Source organism: Procambarus clarkii, chromosome 53 (assembly GCF_040958095.1).
Source record: "Procambarus clarkii isolate CNS0578487 chromosome 53, FALCON_Pclarkii_2.0, whole genome shotgun sequence".
Taxonomy (NCBI): domain Eukaryota; kingdom Metazoa; phylum Arthropoda; class Malacostraca; order Decapoda; family Cambaridae; genus Procambarus; species Procambarus clarkii.
The window spans coordinates 17,951,280-17,972,316 of record NC_091202.1 but is presented as its reverse complement, the minus strand read 5'-3'; the positions used below and the strand labels follow the sequence as shown (position 1 = coordinate 17,972,316).

The window sequence follows — 21,037 nt, the reverse complement described above, 5'->3', positions numbered from 1 at the left end:
CCTGTCAGCCACCACCTCGCCGCAAATACACCTATATCTGGTGTGGATTGGGGCAGCAAGGCGGAGGGCCACAGCAATTCGGAGGGCGTGTGGTGTGAGACGCGTGCCAGTTGCCGACATTGGGGTTGCTAACAGGAAATCCCCTGCATGTGGTGCTGCTACTGCTGTGAGGCGAGCAATGTCGTGTTGTGTTGTTGCAGCACCCAGGCACTCTGCAGCAACTTGGTCTACAATGGGACCATCCCAGCTGGATTGCTTGTGGGATTTTGGGGATGGTGGTTGAGGTGATTGGCCTGCACGAGAGGCCCACTCTGTGGCACAGCGTGTAAAATTGGGATCATGTACACCTGCCAGCTGATGTAAGTGGGCAGGTAGAATTTCCTTCACAAGGTCGTCGGATGCTGATAAGGAGGACAGGAAGGCTGGAACAGCGATTTGCGTTGCTGTCCGAACTCCGAGGCCCCCAAGTCTTACGGGAAGAGAGGCTTGTTTCCACTGTAGGTCATCGAGAGAGAGGTTAAGGGCTTTTTCTAGCATTGATTTCAGTAACCGGTCATACTCACTTAGTTTTTGGCTACTGTAAGATGGTGAACACCTCAGAAAGTAGGTTAACCTGGGGAGGGACAGACATCTGGTGATGAGGTAGAGTGCATCATGAGCATCAATATCCTCAATCCTCCCATCCATCCTCTTAAGGTCGGCGATTTTCTTATCAAGGACCTCATTGATGGCTTTCAACCCCAGGGGAGCTCCTAGGAGTGTGCTGTCTTCAGGTTTAGTTTTATGGATATTTGGCAGAAGACCCTCTATTCTCTCTACGATGCCCTGGTTGGAACATATTATTTCACATTTAGAAGGGTTCAGGGTGAGGCCTAAAACTGCACCTTGCTCCTGGATTTTTCTGATGTCCTCCAGGAGGGAGTCTTGGGAACCAGCTAGGGTACCATCATCCAAGAACCAGATGTTAAGCTCGCTGGACAGGACCTCTGTGACTTGTTTGATGACTAAGCAGAAAAGGAGAGGAGCGAGGGGGTCACCCTGTTGGACGCCTTCTCGCGAGTCAATTTCATGTTCGCCAAAAAGTAGCTTAAGATCCATACTGTAGCATGAATGTACAAAAGGGTAGAGGGAAGGGAAATGACTATGAACCGCACGGAGTACAGCATCCCTCCGCACCAAATTGAAGGCATTTTTGAAATCTAGCTTGATAAGGGCCTTTTCGTCTGTGATGTTGGCGATGAAGGCTCGAGCTGCATGGGCTGCCGCCTCACACCCTTGTATATATATATATATATATATATATATATATATATATATATATATATATATATATATATATGTCGTACCTAATAGCCAGAACGCACTTATCGGCCTACTATGCAAGGCCCGATTTGCCTAATAAGCCAAGTTTTCCTGAATTAATATATTTTCTCTATTTTTTTTCTTATGAAATGATAAATCTAACCATTTCATTATGTATGAGGTCAATTTTTTTTTATTGGAGTTTAAATTAACGTAGATATATGACCAAACCTAACCAACCCTACCTAACCTAACCTAACCTATCTTTATAGGTTAGGTTAGGTTAGGTAGCGGAAAAAGTTAGGTTAGGTTAGGTTAGGTAGGTTAGGTAGTCGAAAAACAATTAATTCATGAAAACTTGGCTTATTAGGCAAATTGGGCCTTGCATAGTAGGCTGAGAAGTGAGTTCTGGCTACTAGGTACGACATATATATATATATATATATATATATTATATATATATGCCTGACATGATGTATACCCCATCATGTCAGATGGGTTCATTATTGAACCCATCCTTACCCCAGGATCTGCTACTTCAAAGTCAATATCATAACGTAAATGGCAACATTTAAATCTTTGTGAAAATCGCAATTTATTTAGCGTGTACAATATACCACTCACTAAATTTTCTTTCTGAGATTTATTTTGGTTTATCATCATAGTCAAGACAAATAACTATTAAAATTGTTTTATCGAAAACATTCATTGAAATTAAATGTATCACAAGTAAACACTCAATTGAATATAAACACTATACGATACAAATTAGCTTTCAAATGTCAACAGAAATTGGAGTTAGATGGTGATTGGAGGGAACAAGTGGAGAAGGAGTGCACAGACAGTCTGAGAATCATCCATGAGGTGACAGAGACAAACTCTTGGTCCATGGCTGACGCCCGTCTACTTCACCATGACAACTATCACGTCCATAGGTCAGTCACTCTCCTCTTGGTGTTGAATATATGTATTAGTAACATTATTACATTAGAATTATTGCTTATATATGTATCAGACCTGACGCCTGACAGCTGGGTGGACAGCGCTTCGGATTCGTAGTCCTGAAGTTCCGGGTTCGATCCCCGGTGGAGGCGGAGACAAATGGGCAAAATGTTTATTTCACCCTGATGCCCCTGTTGCCTAGCAGTAAATAGGTACCTGCGAGTTAGACAGCTGCTACGGGCTGCTTCCTGGGGGATGTGTAACAAAAAGGAGGTCTGGTCGAGGACCGGGCCGCGGGGACCGCTAAGCCCCGAAATCAACTCAGGATAACCAGAGTGGAGTATCAGGCGTTGCTTGGGTCACGAATGTTACATCTTCACTACACACACTCTTCTTTCCTGTAACTATCTCCACTACATACTATCTTCTTCACTGTAACCATCTTCACTACACACTATCTTCTTCACTGTGACCATCTGCACTACACACTATCTTCTTCACTGTGGACCATCTGCAACTACACACTATCTTCCTCACTGTAACCATCTTCACTACACACTATCTTCCTCACTGTAACCATCTTCACTACTCGCTATCTTCCATAATGTAACCAACTTCACTACTCACTATCTTCCATAATGTAACCAATTTCACTACTTACTATCTTCCTCACTGTAACCATCTGCACTACACACTATCTTCTTCACTGTAACCATCTTCACTACACACTATCTTCTTCACTGTAACCATCTTCACTACACACTATCTTCCTCACTGTAACCATGTACACTACACACTATCTTCCTCACTGTAACCATCTACACTACACATTATCTTCCTCACTGTAACCATCTTCACTATCTTGAGGTTATCTTGAGATGATTTCGGGCTTTAGTGTCCCCGCGGCTCGGTCTACACTACACTACACTCTATCTTCCTCATTGTATCCATCTTCACTACTCACTATCTTCCACACTGTAACCAACTTCACTACTCACTATCTTCCGCACTGTAACCAACTTCACTACTCACTATCTTCCTCACTGTAACCAACTTCACTACTCACTATCTTCCTCACTGTAACCAACTTCACTACTCACTATCTTCCGCACTGTAACCAACTTCACTACTCACTATCTTCCACACTGTAACCAATTTCACTACTCATTATCTTCCACACTGTAACCAACTTCACTACTCACTATCTTCCACCCTGTAACCATTTTCACTACTCACTATCTTCCACACTGTAACCATCTTCACTACTCACTATCTTCCTCGCTGTACCATCTGCACATTTAAAATTACGTTTAATACACGTGTTTTGAGAATTTGTAAAAACTAGTATAAAACATGAGGTCAAGACGTTTTAATAAAACGTGTTTTAAATGTTATGATGTAACGTTTTGGAGCAAAGATTTTTAAAACATTAATTCTAATTATTAAAAATTGAAATAATTAGGTATCATTATCTTTATTGCATTTAGAAGGATGGAGAGAGAGAGAGAGATAGAGATGAGAGAAAAAGGAGAGAGAGAAAGAGAGAGAGAAGAGAAGAGAGAAATGAGAAGAGAGAAATGAGAAGAGCGAAGAGAGAAGAGAGAAGAGAGAGAGAGAGAGAAAGAGAAAGAGAAAGAGAAAGAGAAAGAGAGAGAGAGAGAGAGAGAGAGAGAGAGAGAGAGGAAATGAGAGAAAGAAATTAGAGGGAGATAGAGAGAGGAGAAAAAAGAGAGAGGAGAGGAGAGAGTGGAGAGAGAGGGAGAGATAGGACAGGAAAGAGAGAAAGAAATTAGAGGGAGATAGAGAGAGGAGAAAAAGAGAGAAGGAGAGGAGAGAGTGGAGAGAGAGGGAGAGATAGGACAGAAAGGGAGAAATAGGAGAGAGAGAGAGAGAGGATAGAGAGAGTTAGAGATTTCTTTTATTTAAATTATTTTTTTCAACACACCCAGGAAGCAGCCCGTAACAGTTGTGTTACAACCCGTCCTCTTAAAAGTAACGTCACTTTTCGCTCGTATGCGCGCTATGGCCAATTTGGACGTAATTTGAAATTAAATCGACTCACAAAAGTGACGTTCTGTTTCCGTTTTCTATTTGAGTCGTCCGGCTTACGCGCAGAGGTTATAAGAGGACACTTTAAATTAACGTTTTTCATAACGTTTTGAAACTTTATGAGAATTTCCTGCCACCTAACCTATCAGAGGACCCTTAACTTACTGTCGTTGAAAAAAAATCCCAAATTTATTTTCATTTTTTTTCATTTTCAAATTACGTCCAAATTCGGCCATACGGGCAAACGGCCAAAAGCGACGTTCTTTTTAAGAGGACAGGTTGCTATAGGTACCTATTTACTGCTAGGTAACAGGCCATTAGGGTGAAGGAAACTCTGCCTGTTTCTGCTGGCTGCGGGGATCGAACACCTTTCCCTAGGTCCACGAATCTAGAAGGCGGTCCACCCAGCCACACCAGCCCAAAAAGTGTGTGTGTGTACTCGCCTAATTGTACTCACCTAATTGTGCTTGCGGGGGTTGAGCTCTGGCTCTTTGGTCCCGTCTCTCAACCGTCATCAACTGGTGTACAGATTCCTGAGCCTACTGGGCTCTATCATATCTATATTTGAAACTGTGTATGGAGTCAGCCTCCACCACATCACTTACTAATGCATTCCATTTACTAACTACTCTGACACTGAAAAAGTTCTTTCTAACGTCTCTGTGGCTCATTTGGGTACTCAGCTTCCACCTGTGTCCCCTTGTTCGCGTCCCACCAGTGTTGAATAGCTCATCCTTGTTTACCCGATCGATTCCCCTGAGGATTTTGTAGGTTGTGATCATGTCCCCCCTTACTCTTCTGTCTTCCAGTGTCGTAAGGTGCATTTCCCGCAGCCTTTCCTCAAAACTCATGCCTCTTAGTTCTGGAACTAGTCTAGTAGCATACCTTTGGACTTTTTCCAGCTTCGTCTTGTGCTTGACAAGGTACGGGCTCCATGCTGGGGCCTCATACTCCAGGATTGGTCTTACATATGTGGTGTACAAGATTCTGAATGATTCCTTACACAGGTTCCTGAACGCCGTTCTGATGTTAGCCAGCCTCGCATATGCCGCAGACGTTATTCTCTTTATGTGGGCTTCAGGAGACAGGTTTGGTGTGATATCAACTCCTAGATCTTTCTCTCTGTCTGTTTCATTAAGTACTTCATCTCCTATTCTGTATCCTGTGCCTGGCCTCCTGTTTCCACTGCCTAGTTTCATTACTTTGCATTTACTCGGGTTGAACTTCAACAGCCATTTGTTGGACCATTCACTCAGTCTATCCAGGTCATCTTGTAGCCTCCTACTATCATCCTCTGTTTCAATCCTCCTCATAATTTTTGCATCGTCGGCAAACATTGAGAGGAACGAATCTATACCCTCTGGGAGATCATTTACATATACCAGAAACAGTATAGGTCCAAGGACTGACCCCTGCGGGACTCCACTTGTGACGTCTCGCCAATCTGAGACCTCACCCCTCACACAGACTCGTTGTCTCCTGTTGCTTAGGTATTCCTCTATCCACCGGAGTACCTTCCCTCTCACTCCAGCCTGCATCTCCAACTTTCGCACTAGCCTCTTGTGTGGCACTGTATCAAAGGCTTTCTGACAATCCAAAAATATGCAGTCTGCCCACCCTTCTCTTTCTTGCCTTATTTTTGTTGCCTGGTCGTAGAATTCAAGTAACCCTGTGAGGCAGGACCTGCCATCCCTGAACCCATGTTGATGCTGTGTTACAAAGTTCCTTCGCTCCAGATGCTCCACTAGTTTTTTTCGCACAATCTTCTCCATCAGCTTGCATGGTATGCAGGTTAGGGACACTGGCCTGTAGTTCAGTGCCTCCTGTCTATCCCCTTTCTTGTATATCGGGACTACGTTAGCTGCTTTCCAATATCTGGCAGTTCCCCTGTTGCCAGTGATTTGTTATACACTATGGAGAGTGGTAGGCTCAGTTCTCTTGCTCCTTCCTTTAGAACCCAAGGGGAGATTCCATCTGGGCCTATAGCCTTCGTCACGTCCAACTCTAGTAAACACTTCCTTACTTCCCCACTGGTAATCTCAAACTCTTCCAGTGGTTCCTGGTTAGCTATTCCCTCACTTACCTCTGGAATTTCTCCTTGTTCTAAGGTGAAGACCTCCTGGAATTTCTTATTCAATTCCTCACACACTTCCTTGTCATTTGTAGTGAATCCTTCCGCCCCTATCCTTAATCTCATAACCTGTTCCTTTACTGTTGTTTTTCTCCTAATGTGGCTATGCAACAATTTAGGCTGAGTCTTTGCCTTGCTTGCGATGTCATTTTCGTATTGTCTTTCTGCCTCTCTTCTCATCCTGACATATTCATTCCTGGCATTCTGGTATCTTTCTCTGCTCTCCAGTGTCCTGTTATTCCTATAGTTTCTCCATGCCCTTTTACTTTGCTGCTTAGCTAGCCTACATCTTTGATTAAACCATGGGTTTCTCATCTTCATTTCTCTGTTTTCCTTTTGGACTGGGACAAACTTGTTTGCTGCGTCCTTGCACTTCTGCGTGATGTAATCCATCATATCTTGGGCCGTCTTTCCCCTGAGCTCTGTTTCCCATGCTATATCTGTTAGGAATTTTCTTATCCCCTCATAGTTTCCCTTTCGGTATGCTAACCTTTTGGTTTCGGTATCCCTCCTCGAGTTCAATAACCCTTCTTCAATCAAGTACTCAAACACCAGTACACTGTGGTCGCTCATTCCTACTGGGTCCTCAAAACCGATTTCTCTTATGTCGGAGTCGTTCAGAGTGAAGACTAGGTCGAGTCTCGCTGGTTCGTCATTGCCTCTCATCCTTGTGGGTTCTCCGACATGCTGCGTTAAAAAGTTGCTTGTCACCACCTCCAATAGTTTGGCTCTCCACGTATCCTCGCCTCCATGCGGTTCCTTGTTCTCCCAGTCAATCTTTCCGTGATTGAAGTCGCCCATGATGAGCAGGTGGGATCTATTTCTACAGGCAGCAGAGGCTGCCCTCTCAATTATAGTGTTAACTGCCTTGTTGTTGTTTTCATACTCTTGACTGGGTCTCCTGTCATTTGGTGGAGGGTTGTATATTACTGCTACTACTATTCTTGGTCCTCCCATTGTTATGGTGCCTGCTATGTAGTCTCTGAACTCCTCACAGCCCGGGATGGCCATCTCCTTAAAACTCCATTCCCTTCTCATGAGTAGGGCCACTCCGCCTCCTCCTCTACCTTCCCTCTCTTTCCTTATTACTGTATACTCCTGGGGAAACACGGCATTCGTTATGATTCCAGAGAGTTTTGTTTCAGTGAGTCCGATTACATCTGGGTTAACTTCTTGTGCTCTTTCCCTTAGTTCACTTGTCTTGCTTGTGATCCCATCTATGTTCGAGTACATCACCCTGAAACTGACTCTCTTCTGCTTCTTTTCTGGGGGGGACCTTTGGGATCTGGGGTGAGTGGGAGCTGGGGGGACCTGGCACGGGGGGATTGGTGGAGGAGGGAGGGCTTGGGGTGGTGGGGGAGAGGGGGAGGGTACAGGGGGTGGATAAGAGGGGGAGGGTACAGGGGGTGGATAAGAGGGGGAGGGTACAGGGGGTGGATAAGAGGGGGAGGGTACAGGGGGTGGGTAAGAGAGGGAGGGTTGGGGAAGCATGGGGGGAGGAGAGGCTGTGGGGGATAGGGGAGATGGGGGGGCTTGGGGGAGAGAAAAGGGTGGAGGGCTTGGGGGGCGTGGGGGAAAAGGGAGGGCTGAGGTGGGTGAGGAAGAGGGGAGGGTTTAGGGGAGTGGGGGAGAGGGGAAGACTTAGGTGGGGTGGGGGAGAGTGGGGGGCTTAGGGGGGAGGGGGAGAAGGGAGGGCATGGGGGTGGGAGAGACGGGAAGGCATGTGGGAGAAGGGAGGGCATGGGGGATGGGGGAGAAGGGAGGTCCTGGGGGGAGGGGGAGAAGGGGGGTGAGTGGGGGGAGGGGGGTGGGTGGGGGGAGGGTGCCCTAGGTGGGTACTTAGTGGGGGGCTGACAGGGGATGGGGCAGGTTGGGTGTCTGTTGGGTAGAATTTGGGGGTGGTGCCCCAATCCCTGTGGCTGTTGCACTGTTTGAGGAGGGTTCTCCACTTCCCTCTGGGATTGTAGGGTTGTGGTACTCTGATTTCCTTCTCTCTCCCTGCGCTCCTTCCTCGCGTCTGCTGTCCGTATTCTCTCTTCCCTTGTCATATCCCTCTGCAGGAATATTTTCTTGAACTTCTCTACACCTTTTAGACAACACTTCCTTGCTAGCAGTTCCTCTTTCGCGATTTCGCTCATGAAAACCACCTTTATCATTCGGTCTCTGTCCTTGTTGTACTTTCCAAGCCTGAAAACCTTTTCAACATTTCGCTCAGCTCCCTCCATCCTTACCTCTTTAAGGATCTCTTTAATCATGTTTTTGTCCTTGTCTCTCCGCTCCTTTGGTCTGGTCCCTGTTTGTTCTTCAATGCCTGCTACTACTACTGCTCTATTTCTCTCTATCAGCCGGCTAGTACATCTAGCTGCTTCCTGAGAGGAAGCCACTTCCATGGCAACTTCCTTAACCGCAGACCTAGCTTCAGGGCTCTTTTTAAGCATTTCAGCAAATGAGATCTGGGTTGTGGTGGTCCCCTCCACAGTAGCATTCCCATCTCCCTGGGGTACGGTTTGTGCCTGGTATTGTGGAAGAGTCTCCTTTAGGTATCTTATCTCCTCCTTTGCTGCCCTTAAATCATCTTGCAGGTTGGCTACTGTCTCCCTCATTACCCTCAGTCCTTCACTGAATTCATTCTGCATTTGCTGGAGTACTTCCTTCATCCAGGCTTCCTGTTCCATCCCATCCTCTGTGTTTGTTCCAGTTGTGAATTTCCTGCGTTTGGCAGTCAGAGTTCGTCTCCCTTCCATGATTTCCCTATGAGTGTGTGTGTGTGAGAGAGAGAGAGAGAGAGAGAGAGAGAGAGAGAGAGAGAGAGAGAGAGAGAGAGAGAGAGAGGAGAGAGAGAGAGAGAGAGAGAGAGAGAGAGAGAGAGAGAGAGAGAGAGAGAGAGAGAGAGAGAGAGGGGGGGAGGGAGAGAGAGGGGGGGAGGGAGAGAGAGGGGGGGAGGGAGAGAGAGGGGGGAGGAAGAGAGAGAGGGGGAGGAGAGAGAGAGGGAGGGAGAGAGAGAGGGGAGGAGAGAGGGGGGAGGGAGAGAGAGGGGGAGGGGGAGAGAGGGGGGAGGGGGAGAGAGAGAGAGGGGGGGGGGAGAGAGAGGAGGGGAGAGAGAGGGGAGAGGGAGAGAGAGGAGGGGAGGGAGAGGGGGAGAGGGAGAGAGAGAGGGGAGAGGGAGAGAGAGGGGGAGAGAGAGAGAGAGAGAGGAGAGAGAGAGAGAGAGGGGAGAGAGAGAGAGAGAGAGGGGGGAGAGGGGGGAGAGGGGGAGAGAGAGAGAGAGGAGAGAGAGAGAGAGAGAGAGAGAGAGAGAGAGAGGGGGGAGAGGGGGGGAAGGGGGGGAGAGAGAGAGAGGGGGAGAGAGAGAGAGAGAGAGAGAGAGAGAGAGAGAGAGAGAGAGAGAGAGAGAGAGAGAGAGAGAGAGAGAGAGAGAGAGAGAGAGAGAGAGAGAGGAGGTGTGTGAGTGTGTGTGTGTGAGTGTGTGTGTGTGTGTGAGAGAGTGTGTGTGTGTGTGTGTGTGTGTGTGTGTGTGTGTGTGTGTGTGTGTGTGTGTGGTGTGTGTGTGTGTGTGTGTGTGTTTGTTAGGTTAGGATTGCTAGATGAGGTTAGGTTAATAATCTTATCAAGGGAATAAGACATCACTGCGCCGCCTGTAACGTCACACGCCACAGATGTCATGGCGCACTGGAACACATACACCTTGGTGTTAATGACTACGCTGCAATACTGCGCAAGCTATGTTCTGTTACTTACTATTAAGAACTTTGGTGTATATTGCTTTCATAAATTATAGAAAAATGGAGAATATATAAGGTCACTAACAATTGGTCTCTCCTAGAAGAATTAGAACAAATACTCTATTTCATAGTTAGGGGAAAGTGATTGAATGGGTATAAAATGGGGTATTAATAGAATCTTCTGCAGTTTTATATATGTGACATGCTTAAAGTGAAAGAATCTTAGGGGTATCAATAGGGTGTTTATTTAACATTTGATTTATTTAACATTAGACTGCATTAGACAAATGCAGGTGTGTGAACATTGTGTTACATTTTCCCGGCTTCTCATGTATGGACTTTCGTCAGTTTTTATTTCGTTTCATAGTGGCCGTTAATGATTGGTTCAACATAAGTGGAAATAAATAAGAGATACCGTATGGTCCCCCAAAAGGCCTTCTGCAATTTCATTCATATGTTTAATATGCGATTTCTAAACTAGAAATAATTAGTCTTTGAAAATGGGGTATAATTATGAAAATGGTATTAAATCATTGAAAATGGGATTAGAAATGTAATTATGGAAAATGCGCTTATTCAGGAAAGATGAAGACTGGATGGCTGCTAACGTCATTAAACATTAGGGATGACTGGAACCGCGTCGCCGAGGTAACTAAATTTAGATATGATGGGAGGGGCCTTTTAATCCCCTGGGGAAAATTCTAGTGTGCCAGAAGGGAGCCTTTTAATCTCCGCGGAAAAAATTACTATGACTACGACTATGCCTCGCCAAGATTTACGGGAAGTTTTACTATGGTTAAGACCGTGGCCGCTGTTTCACATGAAAACGTCACGATGCTACGACGTGCGTGTCTGTTTCACACAAAAATTCACGATATTACGACTGTGCGTCACTGTTCGTGGAATAAAATTACGATACTTCTAACCATGCGTTGCTGTTTCACGGAAAATTTACAATACTACGATCGTGCGTCGTTGTTCAATGGAAACAAATTACAACACTATCGATCGTTGTTGTTATTTCATGTTAAAAATGACACTACGACCGTGCGCCGGGAAACAAGCAAAACGGAAGGGTGTGTGTTGAGGAGACGGAAGGGTATGTGTTGAGGAGACGGAAGGGTATGTTTGAGGAGACGGAAGGGTGTGTGTGTTGAGGAGACGGAAGGGTGTGTGTGTTGAGGAGACGGAAGGGTGTGTGTGTTGAGGAGACGGAAGGGTATGTGTTGAGGAGACGGAAGGGTGTGTGTGTGAGGAGACGGAAGGGTGTGTGTGTTGAGGAGACGGAAGGGTGTGTGTGTTGAGGAGACGGAAGGGTGTGTGTGTTGAGGAGACGGAAGGGTGTGTGTGTGTTGAGGAGACGGAAGGGTATGTGTTGAGGAGACGGAAGGGTTGTGTTGAGGAGACGGAAGGGTGTGTGTGTTTGAGGAGACGGAAGGGGTGTGTGTGTTGAGGAGACGGAAGGGGTGTGTGTGTTGAGGAGACGGAAGGGTGTGTGTTGAGGAGACGGAAAGGGTGTGTGTGTGTTGAGGAGACGGAAGGTGTGTGTTGAGGAGACGGAAGGGTGTGTGTGTTGAGGGAGACGGAAGGGTGTGTGTTGAGGGAGACGGAAGGGTGTGTGTTGAGGAGACGGAAGGGTGTGTGTGTTGAGGGAGATGAAGGGTGTTGTTGAGGGAGACGGAAGGGTGTGTGTTGCGGAGACGGAAGGGTGTGTGTTGAGGAGACGGAAGGCTGTGTGTTGAGGAGACGGAGGGTGTGTGTGTTGAGGAGACGGAAGGGTGTGTGTGTGAGGAGACGGAAGGCTGTGTGTTGAGGAGACGGAAGGGTGTGTGTTGAGGAGACGGAAGGGTATGTGTTGAGGAGACGGAAGGGTATGTGTTGAGGAGACGGAAGGGTGTGTGTTGAGGAGACGGAAGGGTGTGTGTTGAGGAGACGGAAGGGTGTGTGTTGAGGAGACGGAAGGCTGTGTGTTGAGGAGACGAAGGGTGTGTGTGTTGAGGAGACTGGAAGGGTGTGTGTTGAGGGAAGACGGAAGGGTGTGTGTTGAGACGAGAAGGGTGTGTGTTGAGGAGACGGAAGGGTGTGTGTTGAGGAGACGGAAGGGTATGTGTTGAGGAGACGGAAGGGTGTGTGTTGAGGAGACGGAAGGCTGTGTGTTGAGGAGAGGAAGGGTGTGTGTTGAGGAGACGGAAGGGTGTGTGTTGAGGAGACGGAAGGGTATGTGTTGAGGAGACGGAAGGCTGTGTGTTGAGGAGACGGAAGGGTGTGTGTTGAGGAGACGGAAGGGTATGTGTTGAGGAGACGGAGGGTGTGTGTTGAGGAGACGGAAGGGTGTGTGTTGAGGAGACGGAAGGTGTGTGTTGAGGAGACGGAAGGGTGTGTGTTGAGGAGACGGAAGGGTATGTGTTGAGGAGACGGAAGGCTGTGTGTTGAGAGACGGAAGGCTGTGTGTTGAGGAGACGGAAGGGTGTGTGTGTTTGAGGGAGATGGAAGGGTGTGTGTTGAGGGAGACGGAAGGGTGTGTGTTGAGAAGACGGAAGGGTGTGTGTTGAGGAGACGGAAGGGTGCGTGTTGAGGAGACGGAAGGGTATGTGTTGAGGAGACGGAAGGGTGTGTGTTGTGGAGACGGAAGGGTGTGTGTTGAGGAGACGGAAGGCTGTGTGTGTGTTGAGGAGACGGAAGGGTGTGTGTTGAGGAGACGGAAGGGTGTGTGTGTGTTGAGGAGACGGAAGGGTGTGTGTGTTGAGGGAGATGGAAGGGTGTGTGTTGAGGGAGACGGAAGGGTGTGTGTTGAGAAGACGGAAGGGTGTGTGTTGAGGAGACGGAAGGGTGCGTGTTGAGGAGACGGAAGGGTATGTGTTGAGGAGACGGAAGGGTGCGTGTTGAGGAGACGGAAGGGTGTGTGTTGAGGAGACGGAAGGGTGTGTGTGTTGAGGAGACGGAAGGGTGTGTGTGTTGAGAAGACGGAAGGCTGTGTGTTGAGGAGACGGAAGGGTGTGTGTTGAGGAGACGGAAGGGTGTGTGGTGTGTTGAGGAGACGGAAGGGTGTGTGTTGAGGAGACGGAAGGGTGTGTGTTGAGGAGACGGAAGGGTGTGTGTTGAGGAGGACGGAAGGGTGTGTGTTGAGGAGACGGAAGGAAGTGTGTGTTGAGGAGACGGAAGGGTGTGTGTTGAGGAGACGGAAGGGTGTGTGTGTTGAGGGAGACGGAAGGGTGTGTGTTGAGGGAGACGGAAGGGTGTGTGTTGAGGAGACGGGAAGGGTGTGTGTGTTGAGGGAGATGGAAGGGTGTGTGTTGAGGGAGACGGAAGGGTGTGTGTTGCGGAGACGGAAGGGTGTGTGTTGAGGAGACGGAAGGCTGTGTGTTGAGGAGACGGAAGGGTGTGTGTGTTGAGGAGACGGAAGGGTGTGTGTTTGAGGAGACGGAAGGCTGTGTGTTGAGGAGACGGAAGGGTGTGTGTTGAGGAGACGGAAGGGTATGTGTTGAGGAGACGGAAGGGTATGTGTTGAGGAGACGGAAGGGTGTGTGTTGAGGAGACGGAAGGGTGTGTGTTGAGGAGACGGAAGGGTGTGTGTTGAGGAGACGGAAGGGTGTGTGTTGAGGAGACGGAAGGCTGTGTGTTGAGGAGACGGAAGGGTGTGTGTGTTGAGGGAGATGGAAGGGTGTGTGTTGAGGGAGACGGAAGGGTGTGTGTTGAGACGGAAGGGTGTGTGTTGAGGAGACGGAAGGGTGTGTGTTGAGGAGACGGAAGGGTATGTGTTGAGGAGACGGAAGGGTGTGTGTTGAGGAGACGGAAGGCTGTGTGTTGAGGAGACGGAAGGGTGCGTGTTGAGGAGACGGAAGGGTGTGTGTTGAGGAGACGGAAGGGTATGTGTTGAGGAGACGGAAGGCTGTGTGTTGAGGAGACGGAAGGGTGTGTGTTGAGGAGACGGAAGGGTATGTGTTGAGGAGACGGAAGGGTGTGTGTTGAGGAGACGGAAGGGTGTGTGTTGAGGAGACGGAAGGGTGTGTGTTGAGGAGACGGAAGGGTGTGTGTTGAGGAGACGGAAGGGTATGTGTTGAGGAGACGGAAGGCTGTGTGTTGAGGAGACGGAAGGCTGGGTGTTGAGGAGACGGAAGGGTGTGTGTGTTGAGGGAGATGGAAGGGTGTGTGTTGAGGGAGACGGAAGGGTGTGTGTTGAGAAGACGGAAGGGTGCGTGTTGAGGAGACGGAAGGGTGTGTGTTGAGGAGACGGAAGGGTGTGTGTTGTGGAGACGGAAGGGTGTGTGTTGAGGAGACGGAAGGCTGTGTGTGTGTTGAGGAGACGGAAGGGTGTGTGTTGAGGAGACGGAAGGGTGTGTGTGTGTTGAGGAGACGGAAGGGTGTGTGTGTTGAGGGAGATGGAAGGGTGTGTGTTGAGGAGACGGAAGGGTGTGTGTTGAGAAGACGGAAGGGTGTGTGTTGAGGAGACGGAAGGGTGCGTGTTGAGGAGACGGAAGGGTAATGTGTTGAGGAGACGGAAGGGTGCGTGTTGAGGAGACGGAAGGGTGTGTGTTGAGGAGACGGAAGGGTGTGTGTGTTGAGGAGACGGAAGGGTGTGTGTGTTGAGGAGACGGAAGGGTGTGTGTGTTGAGAAGACGGAAGGCTGTGTGTTGAGGAGACGGAAGGGTGTGTGTTGAGGAGACGGAAGGGTGTGTGGTGTGTTGAGGAGACGGAAGGGTGTGTGTTGAGGAGACGGAAGGGTGTGTGTTGAGGAGACGGAAGGGTGTGTGTTGAGGAGACGGAAGGGTGTGTGTTTGAGGAGACGGAAGGAAGTGTGTGTTGAGGAGACGGAAGGATGTGTGTGTTGAGGCAGACGGAAGGGTGTGTGTTGAGGAGACGGAATTGTCAGTGTTGGGGGAGACAGGTAAAATGTATGTAAGAGACTAAGCAGAAACCAGCCCATGTACAACACTTGCAGTTGGCTTGAATTAATATTTATTAAACAATTATCCAAAACGTTTAAAGAAGTATAGGTAAACATAATTTAAATTATTGAAACTAACGATTTATAACAAGCATTTATGAACTTATGGAAGTTATTGTGAATGAGTTCCAGGTTACGGCCACATCGTCCCAATGACAAAGGCTGGGAAACGGTTCTGCGTGGTTTACACTCTTGTTGGTGTCCCTGTAACCTGCATCCTTCTAACCAACTACGCGGATATGCTTTGCAACTGCATATTTCAGCTCTATACCACCGCCAAGGTCAGTCTACATGTTCCGTGTTCCTGGTCAACAGCATTATACTGGTCAACAGTATTAGGCACACTCGCCAGCCCTGTCTTCTAATTGCATTTTTTCACATTAGCTGGATTCACTTGTGTTTCTCTGTTCAGTCTAGCGACGCTGCCGAGGAATCAAATTCAAATAAGTTTATTGAGGTATAAATAAATTCAAAGGGATGAGGTAGCTAATGCTATTCTAACCCCGTTCAATACAACGTGTTCATATATATATATATTATATATATATATATATATATATATATATATATATATATATATATATATATATATATATATATATATATATATATATATATATATATATATATGTGTGTGTATATCACGAAAATAAACACGCGATTAAGAATGTGACAATGTCAGACCACGGAGGAAAATGAAACAGGAATTTCCTTAAGTACTTTCGTATATTAAATACATCTTCAGAAGGAATGAAGGTATATTAAATACATCTTCCTTCTGAAGATGTATTTAATATACGAAAGTACTTAAGGAAATTCCTGTTTCATTTTCCTCCATGGTCTGACATTGTCATATATATATATATATATATTATATATATATATATATATATATATATATATATATATATATATATATATATATATATATAATGTCTGAAAACTCACACCCCAAAAGTGACTCGAACCCATACTCCCAGGAGCAACACAACTGGCAACTACGGGGCGCCTTAATCTGCTTGACCATCACGGCCGGACAAAAGGAAGTGATAGCCGAAGCTATTTGAACCACTTCCCCGCCGGCAACTCGGATGGTAATCTTGGGCATAGCATTTTATCAAATCACCTCATTCTTTGGGGCACACGTGAGGAACACAAATGCGAACAAGCCTGAATGGTCCCCAGGACTATATGCGTCTGGAAACTCACACCCCAGAAGTGACTCGAACCCATATTCCCAGGAGCAACGCAACTGGTAACTACGGGGCGCCTTAATCCGCTTGACCATCACGGCCGGACAAAAGGAAGTGATAGCCGAAGCTATTTGAACCACTTCCCCGCCGCCAACTCGGATGGTAATCTTGGGCATAGCATTTTATCAAATCACCTCATCCTTTGGGGCACACGTACCCTGTGCTCTCAGCTTGAAGTCTCCCAAGGAATTTGTCGACTTACTACGCGGAGCACGGGCCACAGGGATAAGAGGCCTCGTTGGATGTGGAGTCACTATTTACCAACGTACCTGTGGACGAGACCAATCGGGATGGTAGCAGACAGATTGTATTGTGACCCGGCTTGCACTCAACTTGACATGCCAGAAAGCATACTGAGGAAACTACTCCAAGCCTGCACTAAAGAGGCACCCTTCGTGAGCCCGGATGGGCACATGTATAAGCAAGTAGATGGGGTCGCCATGGGTTCTCCCCTAGGTGTCCTGTTTGTGAACTTCTACATGGTACCATCGAGCAGAGGGTCTTAGTTGACAAGGGCTTGAAACCCGTCATATACTGCAGGTATGTTGACGACATTTTTACATAGGTACCTGATGCATGTGTCTGCAGCAGCTGAAGGAGGTATTTGAGCGGAATTCTGTGTTGAGTTTCACATACGAGATGGAGAACAATGGAAGCTGCCCTTTCTGGATGTAACAGTCATGGAAAGGAGCGGAGGCTTCTATACTGCAGTCTACACCAAAGAAACAAACATAGGAATGTGCCTCAATGCCAATAGTGACTGCCCAGACAGGTACAAGAGGAGTGTTTGTCAATGCTTACGTCGACCGTGCTCTAAGCAAACGCTCAGGATGGGAAGAAGTTGATGAAGAACTCTGTAGGGTAAGACAAGTCCTAGTCAACAACGGCTTCTCTAACGATTTCGTTGAAAACATCATAAAAAGAAAGGTAAAACGCATGCAACTTCTGAAGAGTCAACCAACACAACACTTGTACCCCCAATTAGACTATTTTACAGGAACTTCTTTCATCGGCTCATAAAACGGAGGAAAGGGTCTTGAAAGATAATGTTGATAGGAACGTCATCCCTACAGACAAAAATCAGAAAATACAATTGATAATTTATTATCAAACCAAAAAAAACGGCCAATCTACTCATGAAAAACTCGCCAGACACCAAGCAGAAACGCCTTGAAGGAGACCAACGTCGTCTATGCCTTTAAATGCCCACTTGGGAACTGTAGGCCCCAAAGAACTCAGTATATAGGCAAGACAACAACGTCCCTTTCTAGGCGACTAACAATGCATAAGCAACAGGGAGCCATCAAGGAACACATAATCTCGTCTCACAACCAGACCATCACCAGAGAAATCTTAACAAACAACACAGAAATCATCGATAAGTACAGCGATAGCAGCCGGCTTGACATCAGCGAGGCACTACACATCAAAAGGTCAACACCAGCAATCAACAGCCAATTAATGCACAACTATATTCTACCTACTTCAAGACCCCGAACCAATATGGAAGCAGTAAGAGGAAGTATGGGCCAATAGACCTTCTGCAGTTACTTCCATTCATATGTTCACTTATCCAATTTATACCCATTGTTTCGTGTTCTGTCTTGTGTTTGTCACCTCACCCAAAACTTTTGTACCATATCACCTCATCCAACAGAGTATAAATACGAAGAATTTTTGTGTAAATTAAGTCTTTGAAAATGTAATATGAATTACGAAACGCGTTCAGGCGTCAGAAAATAAAAAAAATGAATTTCGGAGAATTGTTATTTTTATTACCACCGACAGTGAAGAAATATATATATATATATATATATATATATATATATATACACACACGCTGTGCCACAGAGTGGGCCTCTCGTGCAGGCCAATCACCTCAACCACCATCCCCAAAGCCCACAAGCAATCCAGCTGGGATGGCCCCATTGTAGACTAAGTTGCTGCAGAGTGCCTGGGTGCTGCAACAACACAACACGACATTGCTCGCCTCACAGCAGTAGCAGCACCACATGCAGGGGATTTCCTGTTAGCAACCCCAATGTCGGCAACTGGCACGCGTCTCACACCACACGCCCTCCGAATTGCTGTGGCCCTCCGCCTTGCTGCCCCAATCCACACCAGATATAGGTGTATTTGCGGCGAGGTGGTGGCTGACAGGTACGGCCACCCTGGCCTACTCTGCCAAAGCACAGGGGGATGGCACTCGAGGCACAGTGAAGTTAACGACATCATCAAGAGGAGCCTCACCACAGCTGGATGCCCAGCTGAAAGAGAGCCCCGTTACCTAACGTCCCGTGATTCTGATGCTCTTATTGGTCGCCCGGATGGTATCACAGTGAACCCCTGGAAGAATGGCAAGCAGTTGGTATGGGATTACACGTGCGTATCAACCCTGGCTAACACCTACATTAACCTCAGTGTTGCACAACCAGGTGGCGCTGCCACCCACAGGGAAGCGGCCAAATCCCGTAAGTATAGAGAACTGGATCACCACTACAATTTTGTCCCCATTGCTTCTGAGACACTCGGCGCCTGGGGTAAAAGTGCTACCAGTTTTTTTAAGGAACTGGGTTCTAGGTTCATTGAAACCTAGAACCCAGTTCATTGAAACAAGTTCATTGAAACCAGTTCAATTGAAACAAGTTCATTGAAACCCAGTTCATTCTGGGTTCATTGAAACAACAAGGGACCCAAGAGCTGCAAGCTTTCTTTTCCAGCGCCTCAGTGTGGCGATACAGAGGGGGAAATGCGCACTGCATCCAGGGTTCCTGTCCGCCATCTGAGGAGCTGGAGGAACTCGACAACCTATGATAACCATCTTTGTAACCCATATGTAACTCCTTTTTGTAACAAAGTTCAAATAAAGTAAATATATATGTGTACATACAAAAGAATGGGGGTGGTAGGAGAAGATATATTAGTGTTCAGTGAGAAACCACAAGGTCTCCTCTGAATACTTTTATTTTCTTCTCCGAGGCTATGGGTCCCCACATTGGCACCAGAGGTGGTACCCTCACAAATTTGTATATATATATATATATTATATATATATATATATATATATATATATATATATATATATATATATATATATATATATATTATATATTTGTGCTCCCATGAAGGGGGCAGAAACTTTGAAATTGAATGTCGTTCGAGTGGAATGAAACTTACATGGTTATATGTACTATATAAGACCTCCAACTGGTCCCATTTTCTGGTTCATAACACAAGAAAAAAGAAAGAAAAAAATGTGTCAATTGGCATTTCAACATATTATATTTTGTACTGAACTATCTCAGTAGCTCTTTATCGTAATTTCATAGTGATAGAAGTGTGCAATATATGTCTATTTAGACTAAAAAATACTTTTATAGGTATCACGCCCTCTCTCAAAATGAATAAGTTATGAATATTTCTCACTAAAACTAATGCACGTATTAAAACAAGCTTCACTGTGAATTGTAGAGCAAGATCCTGTACGTATAATATGTAGGATTCAAGAGAATCGGTTAAAAACTGAATCCTTCTGAAGGTTTGATGTGGTAAAAACGCATTTCGAGATAAGCTGCGTCAGCTAACTTGCAGCCGCCTTAACAACATGCCCCATGTATCTTTGTCATCATTGTAACACGTGTAACCAATGAGGCATTCTCTAAACTTGTTTAGCCTTCGTCTACAATATTGTCAAAATATCCCGTGACACACATAACAAGCAAGATGGCTGTAACAATGTTAAAAGCTGGAGCATGCCTCCTCAACCCTCTTCGTCCTGTTCAACACTGACATGCTGGCCACCTCACAGATGCTTTGTGTGTGTATTAACATGACATTGACCACCAGATTATTATCTTTGGTACATAGATCTAGCTTTTAAAATATAATAATATTTAGATTATATTACCTACTATAATGCATATGACCTGGGTCACATGTCTTTTTTATGACCAAGAGGAGGGGTGGGGGTTAAATACCCATAATTACGTTATTTGTTATCGAAATATCATGGGATTTTCCGCATGGTGTTGCCACGGGCAAGAGCTTTCTTCACATATATATCACAAATATTCGATGTTTTGTCAATATTTTTCAGATTCCTGCCCCCTAGATGTATAGGAGACTTCGCTGCTGGGTTATGTATCAACTGCAAAATGTACGCGGAGTAAATCAGAGCTGTTCTTTATGTGTTATGTCCCAACAGAAACGTCACCAACGGCACCAGAAGGCACTGCTGCATGGCATCATTTTGATGGTCATATGCGTGGGCTTGACCTGCTGACGTTGCTGCCGTCGGTGGTACTCTCCAAGCTGGAGGACTGGAGTTACGAGGACGCTCTCTACTTCACCTTCAACACCAATCACAACCATCGGTTTCGGGGATTTGATTGCTGGTAAGATCCTGTTATGTCATGATCCCCAATAAGGCTCGTGGTGTTGAACTTTCCCTATTTCAATCAGTGAGCCTGCTGGCCTCAAATAAATCAATACAAAATGTCTAGGGTTGAGTAAAAGTCTAAGTAAAATCACCACTTTACTGAGGCGAAATTATCTACACGATACAGCATATATATTCAATATTTGCATAACCACAACAAAGTAATTATAAGTCAAGTAAGTTATCACAAGGCACAAGTTACAGTAGCTAGCTTTTACTGAGAAAACCAACTTAACACTTTCGCCCGGGCATGAC

General features: G+C 46.3%; 1 protein-coding gene across 2 annotated transcripts in view; it reads left to right on the top strand.

The window, feature by feature from the left end:
- LOC138352348 (uncharacterized) overlaps positions 1–20,773 on the top strand; it is a 161,848-nt gene extending 141,075 nt beyond the window's left edge. For both annotated transcript variants that reach the window (XM_069304733.1, XM_069304732.1), the window contains 3 exons: positions 2,092–2,237; positions 15,224–15,372; positions 20,549–20,773. In XM_069304733.1, coding sequence (XP_069160834.1) covers positions 2,092–2,237; positions 15,224–15,372; positions 20,549–20,742 — 489 coding nt within the window. In that variant the 3' untranslated portion in view covers positions 20,743–20,773. The remainder of the gene's footprint in view (positions 1–2,091; positions 2,238–15,223; positions 15,373–20,548) is intronic.
- Positions 20,774–21,037: the final 264 nt, after the last annotated feature.